Genomic DNA, 22,842 nt, shown 5'->3' with positions numbered 1-22,842 from the left:
TTAGGTCCTCAGTAACGGGATTTGCTGCTGGTAGTCTGAACTCAAGCCGCCTGTGGATGGGGTGTAGGCTCTAGGCTCGCTCAGGCCCGCTGGAAGATCGTTCTCTTGCCCCCTCCACCCACGCAAACTGCTGACACTGGCAAAGCCACGTTGCCATGCTTAGGGGAAAAACTGCTTTGGTTTCGGCTTTAATAATAATAATAATAATAAAATGGATATTTGGGTTTGGTTTCGTCTAGGCTTTGGCAAACGCTTGTGGTTTGTTTCTACTTGCGGCTGGGCGGCGGCTCTGGTTCAGGTCCCGGCGGGGACCGAGCAACTGGAAGGGCTTTAGGACCCGGCTGCGCGTCTGCGGGACCCCGCGCGTCCCGGTCCCGGGAGCGGCGCGCGGAGAGGCTCGAATGAGAGGCTGGAGGGGATCGGGCTGAAACCGCTCGAGGTGAAATAGCTCCGCCGTCGCCAGGCAACCGCCCTGACGCAACGCAAAAAAAAAAAAAAAAAAAAAAAAAAGTCCCTTAAAAAAAGAATAGTGCTGAGAATTCACGGGAGCAGAGAGAAAGGGAGGCAGGAGCCGGCTCAGCCCGGCAGGCTGGGGCCAGGAGGCTGTGGCGAGGGTAGCCCGCGTCCGGAGAAAGAGGCGGGGATCTCGGTGACACCCTTGGAAAGGGCCTCGGAGCGCCTCGCAAGGTAGGTTCGCAACAGAGGCGGGAACGTTCCCAGGGCTGGGGTCCAGGCTGGGGTCGAGGCTGGGCGTCGGGCTGGGGATGGGCCGGGGGCTCGGGGCCGCAGGTCCCTACAGTAGGCGCTGGCAGAGACCAGCCTGGCCCGGGGCTGGGGAGCACCGATCCTGCCGGCCCCTGGGGGCTCAGTTCCCTCATATGGAATGGGACAGCCTGTCGGATTCTATCTCCCTTCTCCTTGCTGGCCCGTTCCGCGGTTAAGATCTGGATGGAGATTTGGGGTACACGGTCTGAGAGGGAGGAGCCCCACTCAGTCTCTCCAGGTCTACTCCCAGACTGCTTATCATCTCTGAGCCCACTCTGTCCCTTCTGTCCTACTTCAGGCTCCGTGACATGAAGTTCCTGCCCTCCCTAACTCAGAAGAAGTGGCCCAGGGCACTTGGGCCCTGGGTGTTCTGAAGGGCTGAGGCCAGTGTGATCAGAGGGGACTGCGCAGCCCAAAGGGCCCCAGAGAAATGAGCAGCTCAGCCTTGAGACTGCATTCCCCCCCCCCCCCCATCCTCACTGAGAGAAGGCAGGAAGGTCTTTGGTCCTTGGCTAGTGGACAGGTGTCTCCTTCCACCAAGTCAGGTTGGATATTCTGCTTTTAAAATAATCCCTTATTGCCTATATCTGGTCTTCATTCCCTGTGGCGTATGGTTCCTCCGGAGAAGGTCTGGAAGGCAGGCTGGTTCCAGGCTGGTGGGCCGTGACCTCATCTTAGCCCACAGGCATGTCCTCGCAGATTAAGTTTCCATCCACTCCCAGCCATTCCTGGTGAATCCCAGGTGGGGTGAGCCCAGGTCCCCATCAATAGGGAAATCCCCAAAGTGCCCAAGGGAGACATGGCCGGGAAGCAGCTTTCCTCCTTATGCCCCAGAGATGGTCCTGCCACCCACCAGGCAAGGGATGGCGAGTGCTGGGCAAAGTCCTGGGACAGCGGAGGTGACCATGGCGCCTCTAGCCTGACCACGTCCGCTAGTTTCTGCTAGCATGTTTTTCAGAGGTTTGGCAAAGCAACCACGAGCTGTACTTAGAGTGGATAAAGACGACAGCTCTTTCCTGAGTGCACTTACCAGTCAGGCACCGCTTGAGAACGCTTCGCATCCATTGGACATTTTATCCTCACAATCGCCCTTGGAGAGGACATCGCATCCCCATTTTGCTGATGGGACCCCCCAGAGATTCAGTAACTCTGTGCAGCTCAGGTGCCTGGTGAAAGAGCAGGGAGGGTCAGCCTCACGTGCCTGACTCCTAAGACAGTGCTCTCACAGGAAGGCTGCTTTAGGAGATCGGGAGGGAGAGGCCCAGAGAGGGGAGGAAACCAGTGGCACCCAGAGAAAAAGAGAGCTGGCTGGCAGGGCTCATCCTGTGCCCTGGGAATGTCCCTTGCCATCCTGTGGAGCCAGGAAACCCATTTCTTGCATCAGTAGCATGAAAGTCCCTGTAATGAGGTCTGGCTCGCTTCAACCCCACTTGCCCCAAGTGGAGAGACGGATCCTCCCTCACCCCCTTTTCCTCTTTGCCCGCCCGAAGTCCTCCAACTTTTCATGCACTTGTTCCTGTTTTGTCCTCCCAAATACACGCATAGGTTTCCACAAAATTAGTAGTCGCGCTTCTGTGCCTACCAGCTTGGCCTTCCTCCAAAAAAGGGACTCTGGCGGAGAAGTAAATCAAGGCGGTGCCTAACTGTTTGCTGAGAGAGACCCACAGAGCCTCAGGCCCACAGGGAAGAAACCGCTTGTTAGGCTTCTCACACACTCGGGTGGTTTCCTCTAGGTAAATTTTGCTAGTGGAAAACTCCCGTGGCCCCACAAGAGCATCTGGAATTTTCAGACTCCTCTGGGAGCTGTGCTTTAACTGGCAATGGCTCTTTGCTTGACTGGGATGTTGAGCTACTCGCAAAGCTGAAAGATGAATGATAACTCTGAATGCGTGGCTCCCCATTTTACAGAATAGGAGTGAGGGAGTGCTTCCTGATTGGAAATGTCTGAGGACTAGCCAGGATGGCTCTCAATACGCAAATGTACACTGGGATTTGGATTGGGGTGAGAAGAGAGGAAGGCTTCAAGGCAAATTCTGAAGCCGTCCTCAGGCACACCTGGAAGGCGTGGGGAGGGTCTAAAGAGAGGGTATGAGCAGGAAGGGTGAGCCTGGAGGAGGGAAAGGGCTTTAGCAAGCACGTGGCAATCAGCCTGTAGAGTTTGGGTTGCCCTAGAGGGTCCAGTTGCCCATAGGAGTTTGGAAGGCTGCAAATGTCAGCTTTTCCAAGGTTAGGACAGTTGCCCCGGTGCGTGAACGCCTAGAGCTTCCCCACCCCTCCCCCCATGTCTGTCTGGAGAAGCTAGGGAGAGAAAGGAAAGGAGAAAGAAGTGGGCAAGAGGAGAAGTGAGAGGCTTGCACTCCCCACACCATCTGCTTTCTTCCTGAATGCTACCCGACCCCTACCTCAACCCTGCAACAGTGCTCAACCCAGAAAAACCCCTTAGAGACGAGATTGCATAAAGCAGCAGCCCGGTTCCCTGTGGGCACTGCCGTCCAAGGAAAGGCTCTCATCCCTAGGGGTAGAGGAGTAGCAAGCACTCCAGCAACAGGGGACTTCTCACCCCAGGGCCCCTGCCCAGCAGCCTTTGCAGAGGCCTAGGAAGGGGCAGGGGTTCGGCTTATCCAGAGGTACAGACTGAGCCCTATTTCTTCAAGGCAATCTCTCCAGTATGGCCAGAAATCCCCCTTCCCAGTATCTGATCTAACTGTGGGAGCTGGTAGTAGGTCCCAAAAGATTTCCTCATAGGGCTTGTCCCATGAGACCTCCAAGGGAAGGTCCAGCTAGGAGCTGGTTTTCTGGGTACATAAGGGGCCCAGACAGGGACCTCCACTGTGGCCAGTTTCAGGGCTTATTGAAGGCTGAGCAGCGTTTCCTCATTCCAGGAAGCCAACAGAGCCTCTGAACATGAGCTGAGCACTTCAGCCCTGCAAGGCAAGCTGGGGAACTCTCAGGGCGATAAGGACCCAGGAAGATCCTGAATCAGGATCCTTGACTGAGAGGCCACTTAGAGCCCTCACTGTGCCCCTACTCTCACCCCCCAGAGAGTTAAAAGTGACAGTACCTCCTTAGGCCTGTGAGCATTTACGTGTGCTGTGCCTTGGGGACACTGAGGTCCGTTTGGTCCTTAAGCCCATTTGGTCATAACTTTAGGTTTTGCTGTGTTGTTTGTTTGTTTACTTGTTTGAAAGAAACCACTAAAAACTATGGTGAAGGTGAAGGCAAATCTCATTAATAGGTTGGATGGAAGCAAGCCTCAGACCAGACTCTGCCACACATGTACACATTTTTTGAACAACTATTTATTTGCAGACAAGTCCCACAGAATTCATAAAGCTCGTTCTGTGGACTCAGTGAGGTCACAGCCATCTGTCTCTCTAGGCGCCCTGGCCACACCTTCCCCGAGAGCTCCCGAGATTCTTTCACCCTGCCTTTCAAGGTCAAGAGTGCCTCAAATAATTTTGACCAACCCACATATCTTGAATACCTCTGTTTTCACTAAGGAGAATGCATTTCTAACATTTCCTCTGTTAATTATCAAGCCCAGTGTTGAGTAGAGAGCAAGAAAGACACCCAAAGCACCTGCCACAGCCCCCTGTGGAACGTCGACCCTGTGCTTGGGGCTGCTGGCCAGGAGCGGGGAGTCCTGATTTGAATGCACCCTTGTTAAATGCACCTTTGTTGCAGCTAGCCTAGTGAAACCATATAACATCTCACTCCATCTACAAAGGGTTTTAAGATCAATAATGGTCATTGCATCACAGATAAGACAATAGTCTTGCCCTCAAGGAATGTGGCTTCTGATCAGGGTTGCACATTAGAAAAGACACTTTGTGCAGCCTAGAGTACTGAGCTGACAGTAAAGTCATGTTCTGAACATTCTGGAGCACACAGGTGTACATGAACTAACTTTAATGGTTTGGTAGCCATTTACCACTTTGACAGGCCAAGGAGAGGCCCAGCCAAGTGTTGATATGGACGGGAGGGGACAGTCCTATTAGAGGCATAACTGAGAATCCACATATACCCTATCTCACTGGATCCTTCAGAGCTTTGAGGTAGGTTCCATTATGAACCAACCCCATTTCATGGATGAGGAACTTAAGACCTAGAGGGTTACCCAAGGTCATAGAATGAGTAGGTGTTAGAGCTGGGCTATCAACCCCTGTCCACCAGACAGCGTGGACATTGCTCAGCAGGCTGAATCCATGCTGGAGGCACCCCATCCCCCACCCCAGCCCCAGCCCCTTAGGACAGGCCCTGCCCAAACACAGGGAAACTCTAAGGACCCTTCAATCCCTGGAGGGGTAAGCACTCCCAGACAGAGCATGAAGTGAACTGACTTGCATAAGCACAGAGCATATCATGAAATTTCTTAGGAAGTCCTTGCTAAATCATTAGGCTTTGGAACTTGTAGTGCAGAGTGAAATAGAAAGCCCATCCTCCAAACAAATTCCCATTTGAGCTGGAGTTTGTTTTATTTGAAGTTGAAGCCAATTATCCTGTGGATTTGGAGAATCCTAAATCTGCCTTGTTTAAGGGCTGAGACAAATCCCAGTCGGGGGGCATTTTGGTGGGCCGCACCCCACAGGGAGAAGGTGCACATCCCCAGGGCCTTTAGCTGTGAAATGGCACCCTGAGTTTCAGTCAACTGTGAACTGTTCCCTACTTTTATAGCCGGAACACCCACTTGAACCGTGTTCTTCTTTGATCTCTGCAAATTGCATTAAAGGCAACTCTGTGTCTGCTTTCTGCCCCCTAATCCCCAACACCATGGCCTTTGGCCAGGAGAGTGCTGTGGTCACATGTGGCATTCGGCTGGGGGGACAACAGGCCGCCTTGGCCCCCGCCTGGGCATCTCTGCCTTGTCAGGCATTTTCACGGAGGAGGACCTTTGCTTTAGACTCCTGAATTTCCCATGGCTGATTCTGTCCCCCCTTTCCCGCTCTGCCCTCTCCCCTGCTCCCCATGGGACTCCAGGCACCTTTCTCCCTGCCTGTCAGAGCACAGCAGCCCTTTCCCAGGGCCTCACAGCCTTGGAAAGGACACTGTGGCGTCGACTCTGGGTGGCCCCGCAGCCCCCTCCCTGCAGCAGCTCTCTGCTTTCAGTGAGACAATAAATTAGATCTGCAGGTCCCTGGAGCCGCGGCCTCTCCCCACAGCAACAGGAAAGCACAACTCTTTCTTGGTGATTTTCTCGGCAACTTCTTGCACTGGGCAGAATGATAGGCAAGGTTTCCACGTTCCCAGCCTTATGTGTAGCAGGAGGCCTGTGCGTCTGCTATGAGCAGCCGGGAGCAGAGCCCATCAATTATTCAGCATGGACTGAGCACTTTGAATGTGCAAAGGTCTTAACAAGAGTTTTTTTTATAGCTTCTTGCCTCACTATATCCCAACGACATGAAACAAGGTTTCCTCGTCTTCTAGACAATAGAAGCTCAATTTGAATCAGAGGAAGAATCCAGGCCCAGCCAAACCCACTCACGAAGCTGTGTGACCCCAGACAAGTTTCGTAATGTCTCTGGTTTGCGGTTTGTCTGTGTGGAACTCTCAGGAAGGTCTCTCCAGCCCAGACCATAATGTGTGGGGGAAAAATTGTAAACTTTTTTTTAAGAGAGTGACTTCAAAAATGTTTGTGATTGTTCTTGTGGTTTCAGGTATGGAAACAGAAGCTTTGAATGATAAATCGAGGTGCAGCCATTAGCACTGGACCTGAGAAACCGAGTTTCACTGGGAGACACTCCCAGAGGAGCGTGGGTAAGTGGGTGGCTTTGCCCCCTACCCTCATGGGTGCAGCTCGGTGACATGGTGACAACCCATGAGCTGCTGTGGTCTAGACTCTGTGCATGTCAAGGGGGAAGGAAGCGTAGAGGCCACAGCACCCAAACTGCAAATTTTGCAGGGGGGAAGCAGAAGCCTGGCGGCGGGGCAGGTGAGTTGCCGCAGTGGCTCGGGATGGGGACAGGGTCCCCGGAGCTGACTCTCAGGCCAGGAACTCTTTTCTCTCCCACCCTGGGCTGGGTCTGTCCAAAATGGTTGTCTCATTCCCATCTGCCAGCAGCAGCGCTGTGACCCTGGATGGGAGCAGGAAGGTGGAGGGGAGTGAGGAACACAGGCTGCTGAGCCTCCCTGCACCTGCTGGGGTCCCAGACTGGGATCCACACCCATCGGCCCACCCTCCCTTGCCGGAAGCCTCGGGTCCAGGCACCCCAGCTGCCCCTGGGACTGGCCTGGGAGCCACCGTGCCCCCCAACAGAAACACCACAGACGAAAGAAAGTTCTGTCTCTCATGCTCCCATGCCAGGCACTTCACTCAGGTTCCAAGAAGTCAGGTAACTTGTCCAGGAGGGTTTCACAGTCAAGCACGGCAGAACTTTCCTGAGGCTCAGGTCCTCTCACTGGCAGGCCCTGCCCTCAGAAGGGGGCTCTAGCCCAGGAGAGAGCCCCCATGCCGCAGCAGTTTTGCTCACCGGCGTCAACAGAGAGGGACTGCAATCTAGGTGCTCGGGTCTCGTCCCCCTCAACTGCCCAGATCAATTTTCTAGGCAAATAAAGCATTGCCATAGTAATATCCACTTTATCTTTTTTTAATGTTTATTTATTTTGAGAGAGTGAGAGAGAGCATGAGCAGGGGAAGGGCAGAGAGAGGGGGCAGAGGATCTGAAGCAGGCTCTGCACTGAGAGCAGAGAGCCCGATGTGAGGCTCGAACTCACAAACCATGAGATCATGCCCTCAGCTGAAGTCTGACGCTTAACTGACTGAGCCACCCAGGCGCCCCCATAAGAATATTTAAATGTTGTTATTTGCCCCTGGGATTCCTAAGAACCTGGGCTTTCAAACATTGAAACTACATAATGTGTGTGTTCCTATTACTTTTCTACATATGAAGCTACTTTGGGGACATGGTCACAATGGTGGAGTAGGAAAAACTTGGGCTGAAATGGTGGTTTCTTCACTTACCTGTGTATGATCTGTCAGGTAGAGATAATATTCCTATCTCAGGCCATTTCAAGGCTTCAGCTAGATGTTTGCACAGTGCCTGGTACATGGTAGCCACTGGAAAATGGTTCTCTTCCCCCTCTTCCTCTTGATTCTAGGAATTTATATATATATATATATATATATATATATATATATATATATATATATATTTAACATTTATTTATTTTCAAGAGACACAGAGAGACAGAGTGCGAGTGGGGAAGGGGCAGAGAGAGAAGGAGATACAGAACCGGAAGCAGGCTCCAGGCTCTGAGCTGTCAGCACAGAGCCTGACGCGGGGCTTGAACCCACCAACAGTGAGATCATGACCTGAGCTGAAGTTGGACGCTTAACCGACTGAGCCACCCAGGTACCCCTAGGAATTTATATTTTTATTCCTGCATTCAGATAGAGAGAAAATGGCCTCTTATATATTTCTTTTATTTATACAGAAAATACGCAATAAAATTGAACTGATGATACCAAGCAAGTAGCTATAAGAAGCATGGGGAAGAATTGGAATCAGATTGTGCCTAGACAGATCCCAGTTAGTGTAGGGAGGTGACTTAGTCCCCTTTTGGTGGCAGGGGACAGAAGTCCAGCTTAAATTAGCTCAAGTAAAGGAGAGGATTTATTAGTGCATAGAATTGGAGGTTTACGTCTTTGGGCACTGTTGGGTCAATGGCTCTGAAGATGTCATGTCTCTGTCTCTGTCTCTCCTTTGGTTCTCCTTCCTAAAGGCTTATTCCTTCTCAATGCAAATGAGTTTTCTCCATGAGGCTGAGAAGATGCACCTTGGAAACTCCAGGCTGAAAAGCCACCCTATTTCTTCAGATGCCTATATTTAAATCCCATGAAAATATTCAGAATAGCACTGGTTGGCCATGCACACATCCATTGGACCAGTCACTCTTGCCAGAGTAAGGGCTCAAATGAATGTCTAAGTCTGGGTCACATGAGCACCCCTGGGGATGGGGGTGATGGGCAGGGATCTATGACTCACAGTCCCTTCTGAACACTGAAATGACACAGGAATAGTCCCCACAGAAGGGATGCTGAAGACATTTTTGTCCATCTAACAGGTACATCATAAATGTAACAAAGTAATGTGGTCCAAGGAGATAAATGGTCATTACCTAAAACCTAGTTGGTGCAGAAAAGTTCAAAAAAATGTTGTTAGGGGAAGAAGCAATCAGTTCCATTCAGAAAGAACATGTAGAATGAGGTGGTGTTTGAAATAAGCTTAAAGACTTAGTCATAGTCATACATGAGGTCATGGGGGGAGGATAAAACATAAAGTTGAGGCCAGCTCCCCAAGCTACTTGCTCACCAATTCAGACTCATTCTGACCTTGAAAGTCTTACCTATGATCTTGCAGAAGGTCTTCTACTGGACAGGTGTGGAGGTAGAACTACTCCAGCTAAAATGTGTTCACCAATTCACAACATCGTCATCCTCAGCATTTATGGAGCACCTACTGTTTGCAGAGCCTGTGTTCAGGACACAAAAGAGAAAGTAACACTCTTCTTATTGAGGAGCTAGACATCTGGTCAGGGAGATGGGACACTCCCACAGTTCAAGGTTGAACAGGCCATTGTGAGCAAGCATGACAGAAACCAGTGCCGGGAGAATTCAGAGAAAAAATGACCCGGCAGGTGAGGTGTCCTAGCGAACTTTTGAGAGGGAGCAACCCCTCAGCTGAGGTTTAAAGCAGAGCTTTAGTCTTTGTGAGGAGCCAGGAGGTCCCAGGCAGGCCATTCATTCATTCAATAAGTTTATTGAGCACCTACTACGTTCTGAGTGCTAGGGGCACAGTAGTGAACAAGATAACATCACTGCCTTCACGGAGCTTACATTCTAGTGGGTGAAACATACTGAACAAGTAAACAAATCAACATATAACATCAGAGTTATATGGGGAGTGATAGCAGCTACAAATTAAAATGAAGGGAGGATATCTCCATAGGATGGTAAGAGCTGGTCTCTGTGCGGTCTCTGTCTAGCATTGGAGCAGACATGAGTGAAGTGGATGCATGAGGTCAGGCAGAAGTCAGTTGATGGAACCGAGGCTGCAGGGCAGGGAGTACAGTCCCAGACTCTTAGAAGACATGGCTGGATTGTCACAGCGTCTTGCTTGCTGCCGGGAGGAGTCATCCAGGCAGCAGACAGACGACTTCCAGGAAGTAGAAAATGAAGGGTTCTTCCGGGTTCTCCCCCTGCAGGTGAGCTGTCTGTAGATCATGGGGGCATTGAGGAAGACCCCACTGATGTGCACACCCCGGATACATCCCCCTTCCTTACCGTCATCCCCGACCACATGCCCAGAACACACATGCGACAATATAACCCATCACACACACACACACACACACACACACACGCACACACACACACACACCCCACACAATGTCCTAGCACATTTCACCCCCTACCCACCATCCAGTCTCTGCAAGATGTCATTCCCCCATCTCAGGCGCTCCCTTCCAGACACCGACTCAGACCAAGACATGGAATAAAGATGAGCTATGTAGGGCCAGACCAGCGGGTGTCCCCTCCTGCTTCAGTCACCATGGCAACCTCTGACAGGAGAGAAAACACGGGCTTTCTGGCAGCTCCTTGGAGCTCCCTGGCTCCTTTGGGCAGCTCTGTAGGGCGCAGGGCTGTGTACCCCCCACCCCCTCCGGGCCTCTCAGCCTGGATGTTAGCACTCCTGCAAGTCTGCAGAACACGGACTAGAATTTCACCGCCTGCCTGGGCCACCACCACCCGAAGGTCAGGCCTGAGTGGGGGCCCTGGGCTCTCTGATTAAGATAAGCATCAGGGTTTTATGGTTAAACCTAGCCTGAAAAGCCTGCCTTGTCAAAGCTCCGCCTCCACGTCCCAGACCTCTTGACCCCTCACCCACCTGTGGGGGAGGGAGGGGGGAGAATTAGCTGCTTTAGAAAAGGAAAGAAATAAATTCAGGTGTGAGTTGTGGCCTGGGCCACCCTTAATTTAAGTTTATTGAACATGCCATCGTCTACCAAGCCCTTTCCCTCACTCTCCCTCTTCTCAGCCTCACCACAGCTCTGCAATAAGGACACTGCAAGAGCCTCACTTTCCAAACAGGGGCTCTTGTGACTCTCAACTAGAGAAGGGACCACCCTGCTCTGAGGGACACATGGCAATGTGGGGAGGGGAGATTTTTTTTGGTTGTCATGCTGTTTTATGACACTGCTTAGCCCTCAGTTATGTACTTTGTCTCCCCAGATGAATTCTGCATCCCCCCTCATTGCAGTCAGGGCTCTTGGTTGTGCAGGACAGAAAACAGTGTCACCTACGGCCCTTCCCAAACTGGCAGGAGGCAAAGACCCAAGGGAGAAAACAGGCAGAGCCAAGACAGCTCCAAAACACAAAGAGTGGCAGGCACAGCCCTGTGAATTAAATTATTTGCCTGAGACAAACTCGGTGGGGTGCTAGGTTTTTACTCACACGATATCCCCAAAACACTTCTGACTCCAGATGTGTGAGTTTTCCGCACCAAACAACCCTCCGGCTCTCTGCAGGCACCAACTGGGTGTCGTTGGATTTAGCTCCGTTTCGATACCATCTAGCTGAAGTTGGTGTCAGATCCTGCCAGGCGAGGGCTCGGTCCCACCAACGGCAGCCACTTCACATGCCAACTGCAAGTCCCAGGCTGTCGCCTGTACTTCTGACCTACTGGCTCTAAGTTGGGAATTGTCCCCAACCCCCACCTCTGATTAACTAAGTTTGCTAGAATGGCTTAGCAAAACTCAGGGAAGCATTTGCTTACATTTACCTGCCAAAGGGAGAGGCACATAGGGCAAGGTGTGAGGATGGGGTGTAGAACCCCTCCAGGTGTGCCCCTCCCGAATTTCCATATGCGCACCAACCCCTCTTTGAACTCCTTCAGTTAGGGTTTTTATGGAGGTTCATTAGGTATGCATGATTGATTAAATCACTAGCTGCTTGTGATTGGCTCAATCTCCAATCCCTCCCCTGCCCAGGGCAGGGGTGGGGCTAAAATTTCCAACCTTCTCATCACAGAGTGACAAGCAGCCCCATGCTGGGGGGGTGGGGGGGGGTGCTTTCCAAGAGTCGCCTCATTAACATAAACTCGGGTAGGTTTGAAAGTGGGCTTGTCATGAATAATGAGACACTCCTTTCACCTCTGTGGCTCTAGAGCTACTTCAAGAACTAAGAACAAAACCCAGATATGTCAACAAGAAATATTCTTATGCTCTTATCACTTAGGAAATTCCAAGGGTTTTAGGAGCTCTGTATCAGAAACTGGGGATGGAAACCAAACACTGTATATATTTCTTATTATATGTCACATCCTCCAACAATCCTTTAGCAGGGATGGTCTGGCTAAGAGGATGCTACCTCATCTGCACTGCACAGCTGCCTCCAAGGCTCATGCGGCCACAAATGAATCCTAACCATTTTTCCATCTGGGCCTCACACACACCAGATCCTGAGGCCTGGGTCTGGGCATCTGACTGGTCAGGCTCAAGTCACAGGCTCACACCTGGCTGCCAGGGCACGGGACAGGAGGGAGGGAGGATCTGATCCTCCCCTTCCAGTGAAGCAGAGGTACCCAACCTGCCTGCTGTCCAGCACAAAAGGAGGCACTCCCTGAAAACAGGATAAGGCAAACAAACAAGACAAATACCAACAAATATCCACTGTGTTGTTTTATATTCTTTGTCCAACGCATGCTTATGTTGGTTATAAATGTCAGAAACACAGTTTCTCCCTGTGGTGAGCAAGATGGCCCCCAGCAACCCCAGGTCAGCATGGAACACAGCTGGTTTCTGGATAATTCTGGTACAGAAACCTAGGAGAGTTCTGATTAGCCCAGATTGAGTCAGGTGACCACCTACTCAGGACAGAGGGCATGCCCATCCCCTAGGAAACACACAAAGAAATGCTCTTTCCAGAAGAGGGAAAGGACCCTGGGTAGAAATCACCTCGTGATGCTGGACACAGGAGAGGTCCTCCAGTTACACCTGTGATGCTGGAATGCCCTTCGTGCCAGCTCCCAGTCCTGGTGCTTGATGCAAGACAAAGCTATTCCTGTCTTCCTAGGGCCTGGCAGCCTGCGTCTGGGATTCTGAGGTCAGGGCAGGTCTCATAGGATGGGTGGTGAGGGTACCAGGACCAGGTCCCCTCTGCTTCTCTGAGCCCATCCAGACTGGCTCAGACTTGAGCAAGTATAGGCCACAGTGCACCGGGTGGGGGCCGGGAGGAATCTGTTCTTTTGGCTGGTTCATGCCATAAACATTTATTTTTATTTATTTATTTATTTATTTTTAACTTTTTTTTTTTTTTTTGAGAGACAGAGACAGAGCGCTAGTTTGGGAGGGGCAGAGAGAGGGATACACAGAATCCGAAGCAGGCTCCAGGCTCTGAGCTGTCAGCACAGAGCCTGACACGGGGCTTAAACCCACGAACCGTGAGATCATGACCTGAGCTGAAGTCAGACGCTTAACTGACTGAGCCACCCAGGCATCCCCATTCCACAAACATTTAGAGAGAGCAGCATGGTGTTAAGTGCTATGTGTTCCAGGATACGAAGCCTGGTTCTCACCCTCATGAAGCTCAGAGTCCAGTAGAGGAACCATCAGGAAAGTGTCCTGTAGAAGTGCTGTGGCTGGGTTGTGAGCCAGCCCGGAGCTGTGCCGCAGCGGTTAAATCCCAGCTTTCCCCTTCATTAGTCCTGTGACCTCAGGCAAGCTACTCAACCTCTCTGTGCCTCAGTCTCCTCATCTGTGGAATGGAGACCATGCTAATCCTTGCCTTATAGGGTTGCTGTGATGATTACATGTGTTAGTACATGTACAGCTCCTAGAACAATGCCTGGCGTGGTCCGCTCTGCGTAAGTGTCAGCTAATGTTGTGATGACATAATTGTTTCTCCGACATGCTCTCCTTGCATCCCAGGCACACGCAGCTTGGGCAAGTCAAGGAAGACTTCCGGAAAAAGAAAACCCCTGAGCAATGCGGGGTAGAAGGGAGGGAAGGGTGTTCCAGGCTGAGGGACCGGCTTGTACAAAGCCACGAGGGTGCCAGGGAGCGTGGTACTCACTGGGACAGGGGTGTTGGAGAAGAAACGGAACAGTTCTGGCAAAGAACCCCGGACTGGAAGGGCCAGGCACGAGTCTGGGGATCCAGACAGGGGGAGGGCGGCTTCTGAGTTTTTCAGAACGGAGAGCAGTAAGGAGTGGGAGCCACCAAACTACCCAGGCTCATACTACCTTCACCCTTGAGAGAGACAGAGACAGAGAGAGTGGGTTAGCAGTCCCTGTACCCTTCCCTGCCCACGGAGTCCATCTAGGAAGTGGGTTTGAAAATCGTCCAAGTAAACAGATTAGGTCATAACGAGACCAGGTCATAATTGGCTGAATGACTGAGCTGCACCCACCTGGCTCCTCCAGCGGCTCAGGAATTAGCTTAAGGCGGGCACAGCCTCCTTCGTGGCAACCACAATGGGCCAGAGTGAGCCAGGAGCGTGTTTGAGCAGCGGTCCTCCTGTGCCGTGTACGTCCCCAGGCGCTGGCATGTCACTGCCCAAAAAGGGTGATGCGCCCCTGAGGCCTGTCCTCTGCTGCGGGGAGTTTCATGTTCCCCTGCAGCCGGGTGGCCCGCCTGGCAGGGCACGCCTGGGCCTGGTGGGGTTAGGGTCTGGCCTTGTTCTTCTGGGTGCATCCTCTGGCTTCCCTCCTCCTTGGGCTGTCTGCCTTTGCAAAGCTCAGAGTGAGAGAAAATGTGTTCCTCGGAGCAGGAAGGACTTAGGTTAGATGTAAAGAAAGCCTGTTTGCCCAGGTGTCAGAGGCTTCTTCCTCCCAGGGCCTGCACTCCAGAGTCCCTGGTTTGTCCCTACTGCCCTTTCAGACCAGAAAGCTGTCCAGTGCTGGCCTCTGCTCCCCTGCACTTGGCTGGCATCTCTCCACCAGCTCAGCACCCACTAAGTGCCCACATCCCTGGAGTGACTTGAGTGGGTGACCTTCTGGCTCAGCTCGCAGCAGCCCAGCTGGAGGGGAGGGACAGCTCCATATGGGGCTCTCAGGCACCAGGGCATCCAGAGGGTACGCTCCCTGGGACAACGTCTGATGACCAGGAGACCGGAGAACAGATCCTTTTTCAGCAAATCCTCACCACCTGGATGTGCTGGGGGCATAGGAAGCAGGCTAGGGCTCTGTCCCTACCTGCTATATGCGACAGGGATGTAGTGATCCCAGGATGAGTCCTTGACTCAGACCTCTCCACACCCCACACATGCCTCAATGATAATAATAATCCTCAGGTGGGTACAGCTCTTCAAAGGTTGCAGAGAGCTTTCATGTACAATCCAACTGATCCTCCCACCATCCTCATAAGGCCGGTTGGGGTAAGAAGCACCCTTGTACAGAGTAGGAAACTGAGGCCGAGAGGAGAGAGCTGAGCCCATGCACTGGGTTTATGGGTAGCAGATCTGGGACCAGGGCTGAGGTATTCGGCCCCCTGCCCTTGCTCTTACCAAGTGGATAACACACTGTCAAGGCTGGATCACCACCCCCCCCCCCCCCCCCCCCCCCCCCCCCCGCCGGGATCCTGAGCTGCGGACAGGGGTGTTTAGAATATGAGCAGGGAGGGAAGGGAGTGGGGATACAGAGTGGTGTTTTCCTAAGCTGGGCTGTTTTTCTTCCTGTCGCAGGCCTGCTAGTCACCGCTGCATGGGGAGAATCTGAGCAGGAGCCCTGAACCTCTGGGGGGAGGTGGGGCCGGCTGACTTCATCTCAGTCGGCTTCCAGGGAAGGATGTAAGGTGCAGTTCAGGGACCAACAGGGTGACTGCTCAGTGCAGTGCAGAGGGGTTTATGTGGTAATCTGACTGATGTAGCACTGATAGCTCTCATCATCTTAGGTATAATATTTTTGGGGGGGTGGCGCCTGGGTGACTCAGTCGGTTAGGTGTCCAACTGCAGCTCAGGTCATGATACCACGGTTCATGGGCTCGAGCCCCGCGTCGGGCTCTGTGCTGACAGCTCGGAGCCTGGAGCCTGCTTCGGATTCTGTGTCCTGCTCTCTCTGCCCCTTCCCCATGTCCATTCTGTCTCTCTTTCTCTCTCAAAAATCAATAAGCATTAAAAAAAAAGAAGAATATTTTTTAAAGTATAACTTTGTCTAGGGCTTACTGTATAGCAGGTACCATGAAGGGCTCAGTATTTGTTACTTTAGTCCTTGAAATGACTCAGGAAGTGGACATTATTACCCCCAGGGCCGGCTTCATGAGCGAGGGACCCAGGCAGCCCCACTGGGCCCGGGCTTGTTAATGCTCTCCTGTTGCCATCTTCAAATTCTTAGTACTTTTTTAACAAGGAGCTCTGCATTTTCATTTTGCGCCAAGCTCAGCAAATTACGTAGACAGTCCTGGTCACCCCCGCTTCTTAGAAGAGGACACAGAAGCACAGAGTGGTTGTGAAGGGACGGGTCCAAGATCACAGAACTGGGCCCCTGGGCGGGGGGGGGGGGGGGGGGTCTAACCCCAACGCCCACACCTTCTGGAGTGGAGAGGCCGACCAGAGTCAGAAGTCTGTGCTCGAGTCCCACTGCTTGGGACTCTCTGTGGTCACGGGTGACTCACTCCATCCCTCCCAGCCTCGATTTTCTCATTTGTGAAATGGGATGATCCCCTCTGATCCTCGGGGCCATCATGAGGCTTGAGGGAGAGGATGCACACGCACACGAGTGAGCTCAGAGGATCAAAGGATCATCATTAGCTGACTCACGGCGCATTGGCGCTCCTGTTGATGCCTCCTCCAAGTCATTCTGACACCGTCTTCACGGGCCTTCCCTGAGAGTTAAGAGAAACTCCCCCTGCCCTTAGAGGCAGCCACATAAAGTCATCGAGTCCTAGCTGTTTCCCACCCCAAAGGGAAGACCCTTCCCTTACAGGTTCTCCCTCTGGCCACGGATGCCCCTGCCCTCTGCGGTGAGTGTGCAGCTCGGGGAGAGAAAAGGGGGACTTGGAATCCACGTGGTCTCCTAACACAGCTGTGGTGTGGGGAACACTGCTCGTGGTTTGTCTGCAATTAGATCCTCTCCAAAAATCTTCACTGGAAATAATCAGAGCTCCCCTGTCAGTGGAGAGAAGTCCTATAAGGTAGCGCCGCTCGGAGGCCCGCTCAAAACAGATCCTGGTACCTCTGCAAAGAGGTAGAGGTGTCTGGGAGGGGCTGCCAATGGGTCTTTAGATTTGGAGAGAGATTCTAAAGAAGTCTGTATGACCTTGAGGCTGCCCAGAAACACCCTTAGAGAACACCCCATATTTGCAGAGCAGCTAAACCTGCAGAAAGTGTGAACAAACCTTAGTCCCGTCAATCCCCCAAACCTCGGAGGTGGCTATTAGCACCCCCATTTTATAGGTGGGGAAACTGAGGCTCAGCAAGCCTGACAGCACCTACAGCTAGGCCATCTGATCCTTAGCCTAGTGTTTCTATCTCAAGACCAGTGGTTCTCGACCCTGGCCACTCACTCACATCACCTAGGGAGCTTTAAAAATATGTGATGCCTGAGTCCCACCCCAGAGCCCCTAGGAGTGCGGCCTGGGGAATCCATTTTGGTAGAAGTTCCTCGGGGGTTCCCAGCAGTGTGGTTAGAGGTGAGAACTAGGTTTCTCCGCCATTAGTTGGGGTAGAATATTTCTCCTCATTCCTCAGGGATGTCCCAAAACGGGGGCCAGGCTCCGACCAAGGGGAGGGCCGCTAGATTTCCTTAAGTCACATCACGTTGCAGGTGGGGATTGTAGAGACAGTCCAGAAAGACAGCAATCTCTCTTCTTCTTTTTAAAGTTTATCTTGGGGGGGTGGGAAATGAGTGGGGAAGGGGCAGAGAGAGACGGGGACAGAGGATTCAAAGCAGGATCTGCGCTGAGAGTGGAGAGCCCGACGCGGGGCTCGAACTCACGAACCATGAGATCATGACCTGCGCCGAAGTCGGACACTTAACTGACTGAGCCACCCAGGCGCCCAAGAGCCTCGAGTGTCTCCATGGCCAGGTGGGAAAGAAGCCCCACGTCCCCCCTGGGGGACTGAGGCTGTGTTTTTATTTCCCCCTCCCCACTTCTCTGCCTCCTCCTGTGCCTGCCCACCCACAAACCCCTGCCCAGTTCCCATGATCCAGACGAGTAATCAGAACTCTTTGTTTTAGTTATTCTCCTTGCAGAGATCTTTTTAGGTGCACACAAGTCAATAAAAAATCTGTCCCTTCCCTTCCTCTTCCACACCAACAGTGTGCTCTCCAGACTATGAGCGTCCCGTTGTGTTTTTTTCATGTAAGCTTTGTCTTTCACATCGTTCCGTGCCAGTTCATTCTTTCTCTGCATGCCCTCTGCACACAATTTTAAAACTCCCCTAAGAACCAAAGATTTCTCTCCCCAGTCCGAGTTAAATGCCCTGCTCTGATGAGCCCATCGCCACTTGCTTGGACCTTGTGGGCACAGGGACGCGGCTGGGAGACTGGGGCCTCACTCTGACGCCTGGTTGCTTCCCTACCGTGCACTCTGACAGGAGGCAAGAGCCTCAGCTCAGACCACCTCTCCAGAGTTGGGAAGGCCAAAGCGGATCAGAGAGCCACAGCCTTGTCCATAAGGCTCTGCCATGTGGGCATTTCAGGTGAATATTAGACCCATCTTTCTAGAATGGTGAGTCACAAGCTTGGCTCAGTTTAGTAATCCTCCTTGAGTGAGGTCGGTCTTCCCTCCTCTGCTGCAGGTTTATTTGCTTCCTCCTCTGAAGAGGTGAGGTAAGGTGTTGTTCTTGGAGGAAGAAGCTGAGAGTGTGTAGTAAGACCTGAAAAAGCCAGTGGACGGGGGCTGTGGTGGGCAGGGTGGGGCAGGGTCAGCGGTCCCGGAGGCGGCACAACTGGGTCTGCCTGGGGACCTACAGGTAGCTGTTGCTCAGAGGAGAGACCTGAGCCTTCAAAATCCGACCACCCAGACTCGTCTTTGCTAATCCCCAGGAGCTCTCTGGTGAGTCATAAACCTCTCAGAGACTCAGGTTCCTTGCGTGTAAGATGGGGACAAAAAGAAGTAACCACAGACTTGTGGTGAGGATTACAGGAGATAATGGAGGTGGAATCGTTTCATAAATGGTGAAACACTGTACAGAGCGTTGATTCCTTATTCTCTGCATTTAGTTAAGGCTTTGAAGTTGCCTCGCTTCTAGTCCCGAGCCAGTAATCAGCAGCCTTGTCACCTAGCCTCTCTGAGCCTCAGTTTCCCCTCCTGAGGAGCTCAGGAATGAGGCAGGCCTCCTGCCAGGGGAGGGACCCGTCCTGACATCGTTTCATCCTTCCTGCAGGGCCTCCCCCCAGCAGCAGCTGCTCACCGCCTGCCCTTCCCCTGCGGAGGGAGCCCAGTCCCGCTTCCCTGCCAGTCTCTGATCCGCCTGTGCCTCCAGGACTGACAGATCTTCTTGGCAAATCTGCCCCCCAAAGATTCCTGCTACCGCTTGTCTATTCCTGCCTTCTGTGAAGCATGGCAGCCACGGGACTCCGGGAAGAATCTTAAATCCTGAACCTCCACAGCCGCTCTGGAGGGAACTCTGCGCGGCTCATCCACAGTCCCTCTCGGCTCCGGGAGCTGCTCACATCCTAGCGATGCCCTCAGGCGCCTTCACCCCAGCTGGATGAGATCATTCCAGAGCTGGACCCAGCCTTGCCACCCACCAAGATTTCCGCAGTGCCCCCCACCACCTCCCATGTCTGGCTCCCCCAGCAGACTCTAGAATGTCCGTGCCCCAGATCCAAGTAGAAGAAATGGTAGGTGGGGAAGAAGAGCCTGGAGCCGCCCTGCCCCCCGATGACCACCTCAGGAGCCTGAAGGCCCTCACGGAGAAACTGAGGCTGGAGACCCGAAGGCCCTCCTACTTGGAATGGCAGGCCAGGCTGGAGGAGCAGACGTGGCCCTTCCCAAGGCCAGCTGCTGAGCAGGGGGAGTGTGGAGAGGAGGAGCCCTCGTCCCCCCAGAGAGAGCCCAGGCAGCATGCCCCACGTAACGGGGGTGCCAGCCGGGCTGCTGGGCCGCAGCCCGCCGGGAAGCTGGAAGGCTTTGAAAGTATCGACGAAGCGATAGCCTGGCTCAGGAAGGAACTGGTAAGTGGGTGCCCCTCCACGAATCCCCAGAAAAGATGCCTCTCTCTCTCTCTCTGTCTCTCCTCTGTGTCTCTCTTCCTCTCTGTCTCTCCCCCTATCTTTATCCCTCCCAATTGCATATCTGTCCGTTTTCCTATTACCAAGGGTAGACCTCATTACTGTGCGGTAACATGAGGTCCACGTGCCAATCAGCCCCTCCTCACAGGTACTTATGGAGGAAGCAAGTGTGCCCTGCAACCCCCCACCTTCTCCATTGCCCCCTGGAGCAGAGTCCCATATTCTCGTCCCTGGATCACTAAGGGTGTTCTTGGAGTGTGATGCCCCTCCTCTCTGAAACCCTCCCACCCTCCATCCAGCCTGGGGCTGGTGGCTCCTGAGGGCGCTGTGCTGGAGTGCAGGGATGCGTGCTGGGGGGCTGCTGTGAGTGGCTCAGGTTCAGCCCAAGGTGCTCTGTTCCTACTGAGCAGTGTGTGAAGAACTGCCCAGAGGGTGGCGTAGCTGATCAGGCCTGCAGTGAAAACTCTGGGCTGCCCCCATCCCCACCCCCCCCCATGAGTGGGAATCTGCCCAGAAGTCAGGATGGGGGTGGGGCTGGGGGGAATGCGCATGAGCAACAGGTATGTTTGGGGCGTTCACAGCTTGACCTTTTCTCTGCCCACGGGCACAGCAGGCTCCCATCAGTGGCACCTCTCAGCAGGTGAGAAAGGGGATGGTGTTCACAGCTTTGCACCCATAGCCCAGGGGAGAATCACTGGTCCAGGCATGATGCTAATTGTCCCCATAATCTCAACTCCTCTGCCTCCTCATCACCTGTGGCCCAGGTCACACCTGTCCAGTCAGGCCACTCTGGCCACAGGTGAGCCAGCACCCAAGGGCCAACTGACTTCCAGAGCCACTCATAACTCCTGCATCAACAGGGTAGGCGGAGGCCCGCCTGGTTTGTTCTGCAAAGTCCTGAAAAATAAATCCCCACTGGGGCCTGGAATTCCTCATGGGGTGAAGTAAATAATTGGGGTAGGGGGAAGCGAGGATCAGGGACTCAGGTGTCTGATTAATTGGAAATCTTTTTTTGGTTTTAATCTTTAATGATGAAACTGCTTCTCAAACACACCTTTCTGCTGTGTCTGTCCTTAGTAATTGGAGTGTGAGCTGGCTTGTGTAGGAGGCAGGCCACCTGTGGATTCACACTGTGTCTCTGGGCACTCCACTGCCGCTGGGTACTCACGGGGGCGTGGGGGGCGGTTAACAGGTGAGCAAAGAGGGACACGCAGTGGCCAAAATGGCCCATGGAAGCTACTCTTTAAATTCCTGAGGCTGAACTGCTTTAATTTGTTTTCATAAAGAGAACAAAAATATCCCCATCAATCAAGGATTCAATTACTTGGCTTTGGGTCCATTTGAGGTTTTATGGCTTCTGGGAGTGGAGGCTTTTGCTTTCTAAATAAATTTAGCATTCTTTGTGGGCCCCCCTTTGGGGCGGAGATTAGAGAAGGAATTCCCTGTGTGTAAACCAGTAGAGAGTTCTCTAGAACTTGTCCTCCTTGTCCTCTAGATGAGAGAGGTGTCTCTCAACCCCAGCTGCATATTAGAATCACCTGGGAAGGCTCAAAACGTCCCAGAGCCTAGACAGGCCTCAGATCAATCAAATGAATGTCAGTGGGGCGGGACCCAGGCATCAGTAGATTTTAAAGCTCCCCGGTTGCTTCCAAACTGCAGCCTTGATCGAAAAGCATTGCTACAGATGAGCAGGCTGTGCTTCTTTTTCTTGCCCAGCCATTGCACACCAAGTAGCATGAGTGCCCTCGCCAGCCTGTGCTGAGAGATGGCAGGTGGGCCAGGTGAAGGACAACCACGGGTAACATAGAGAGCAATGCTCTGTAGGCAGAGAGAGATGCGCTAATTGTCAGGACTGACTTGGCTGCCGAAGGCTGTCTTAAAGAAGTACAGGGAATATCAGCATTAAATAGTGCTTTATATTTGTGGTATTTTCTTTTTCCTTTTTTTTTTTTTTATATACAGTGTGGTAGGGGTTTTTTTTAGTTTTTTTTTTAATTTTTTTAATGTTTATTTATTTTTGAAAGACAGAAAGACAGAGCATGAATGAGGGAGGGGTAGAGAAAGAGAGGGAGACATAGAATCCAAAGCAGGCTCCAGGTCCTGAGCTGTCAGCACAGAGCCCGACGTGGGGCTCGAACTCACGAACTGCGAGATCATGACCTGAGCCGAAGTCGGATGCTTAACTGACTGAGCCACCCAGGCGCCCCATTTTCTTGTTTTAGTTTTTATTTAAATTCCAGCTAATTAACATGCAGTACAATAGTAGTTTCAGGTGTGGAATCTAGTGATTCAACGCTTCCATACAACTCCCGGTACTCATCACTCACAGCAAGTGCATTACTTAATCCCCATCACCTATTTAACCCCTTCTCTCTGGTAACCATCAGTTTGTTCTCTAAGGTTAAGAGTCTGTTTCTTGGTTTGCCTTCTCTCTTCTTCTTTCCCTTTTCTTGTTTGTTTTGTTTCTTAAATTCCACACATGAGTGAAATCATATGATATTTGTCTTCCTCTGACTGACTTATTTCGCTTAGCATGATGCTCTCTAGCTCCATTCACATCATTGCAAATGGCAAAATTTCATTCTTTTTGACGGCTTAGTAACATTCCATTGTCTATGTATATACCGTCTGTTCTTTATCCATTCATCAGTCAGTGGACACTTGGACTGTTTCCACAATTTGGCTATTGTGGATAGTGCTGCTATAAACATGGGGGTGCATGTACCCCTTCAAATCTGTATTTTTGTATCCTTTGAGTAGATAGTACTCAATCCTAGGTCGTAAGTAGTTCTATTTTTAACTCTTTGGGGAGACTCCATATTTTTTTCAAGAGTGCCTGCACAGTTTATTTGCATGGTATTTTCCACCCTCCCCAACGTTTCTCTGTGCTAATGGGGGTGGGTAA

At 52.2% G+C, this 22,842-nt stretch overlaps 1 protein-coding gene across 1 annotated transcript in view; it reads left to right on the top strand.

The window, feature by feature from the left end:
- The first annotated feature begins 656 nt into the window (after nt 1-656).
- Nucleotides 657-22,842, top strand: part of FAM167A (family with sequence similarity 167 member A) — a 42,192-nt gene continuing 20,006 nt past the window's right edge. The window contains exons 1-3 of the mRNA XM_042935025.1: nt 657-687; nt 6,420-6,519; nt 19,088-19,880. Of these exons, the coding sequence (XP_042790959.1) occupies nt 19,515-19,880 (366 nt within the window). The 5' untranslated portion in view covers nt 657-687; nt 6,420-6,519; nt 19,088-19,514. The remainder of the gene's footprint in view (nt 688-6,419; nt 6,520-19,087; nt 19,881-22,842) is intronic.

This window comes from Panthera leo, chromosome B1 (assembly GCF_018350215.1).
Source record: "Panthera leo isolate Ple1 chromosome B1, P.leo_Ple1_pat1.1, whole genome shotgun sequence".
Lineage (NCBI taxonomy): Eukaryota > Metazoa > Chordata > Mammalia > Carnivora > Felidae > Panthera > Panthera leo.
The sequence above is the reverse complement of the archived record's forward strand: the minus strand, read 5'-3'. Positions and strand labels throughout refer to the sequence as shown.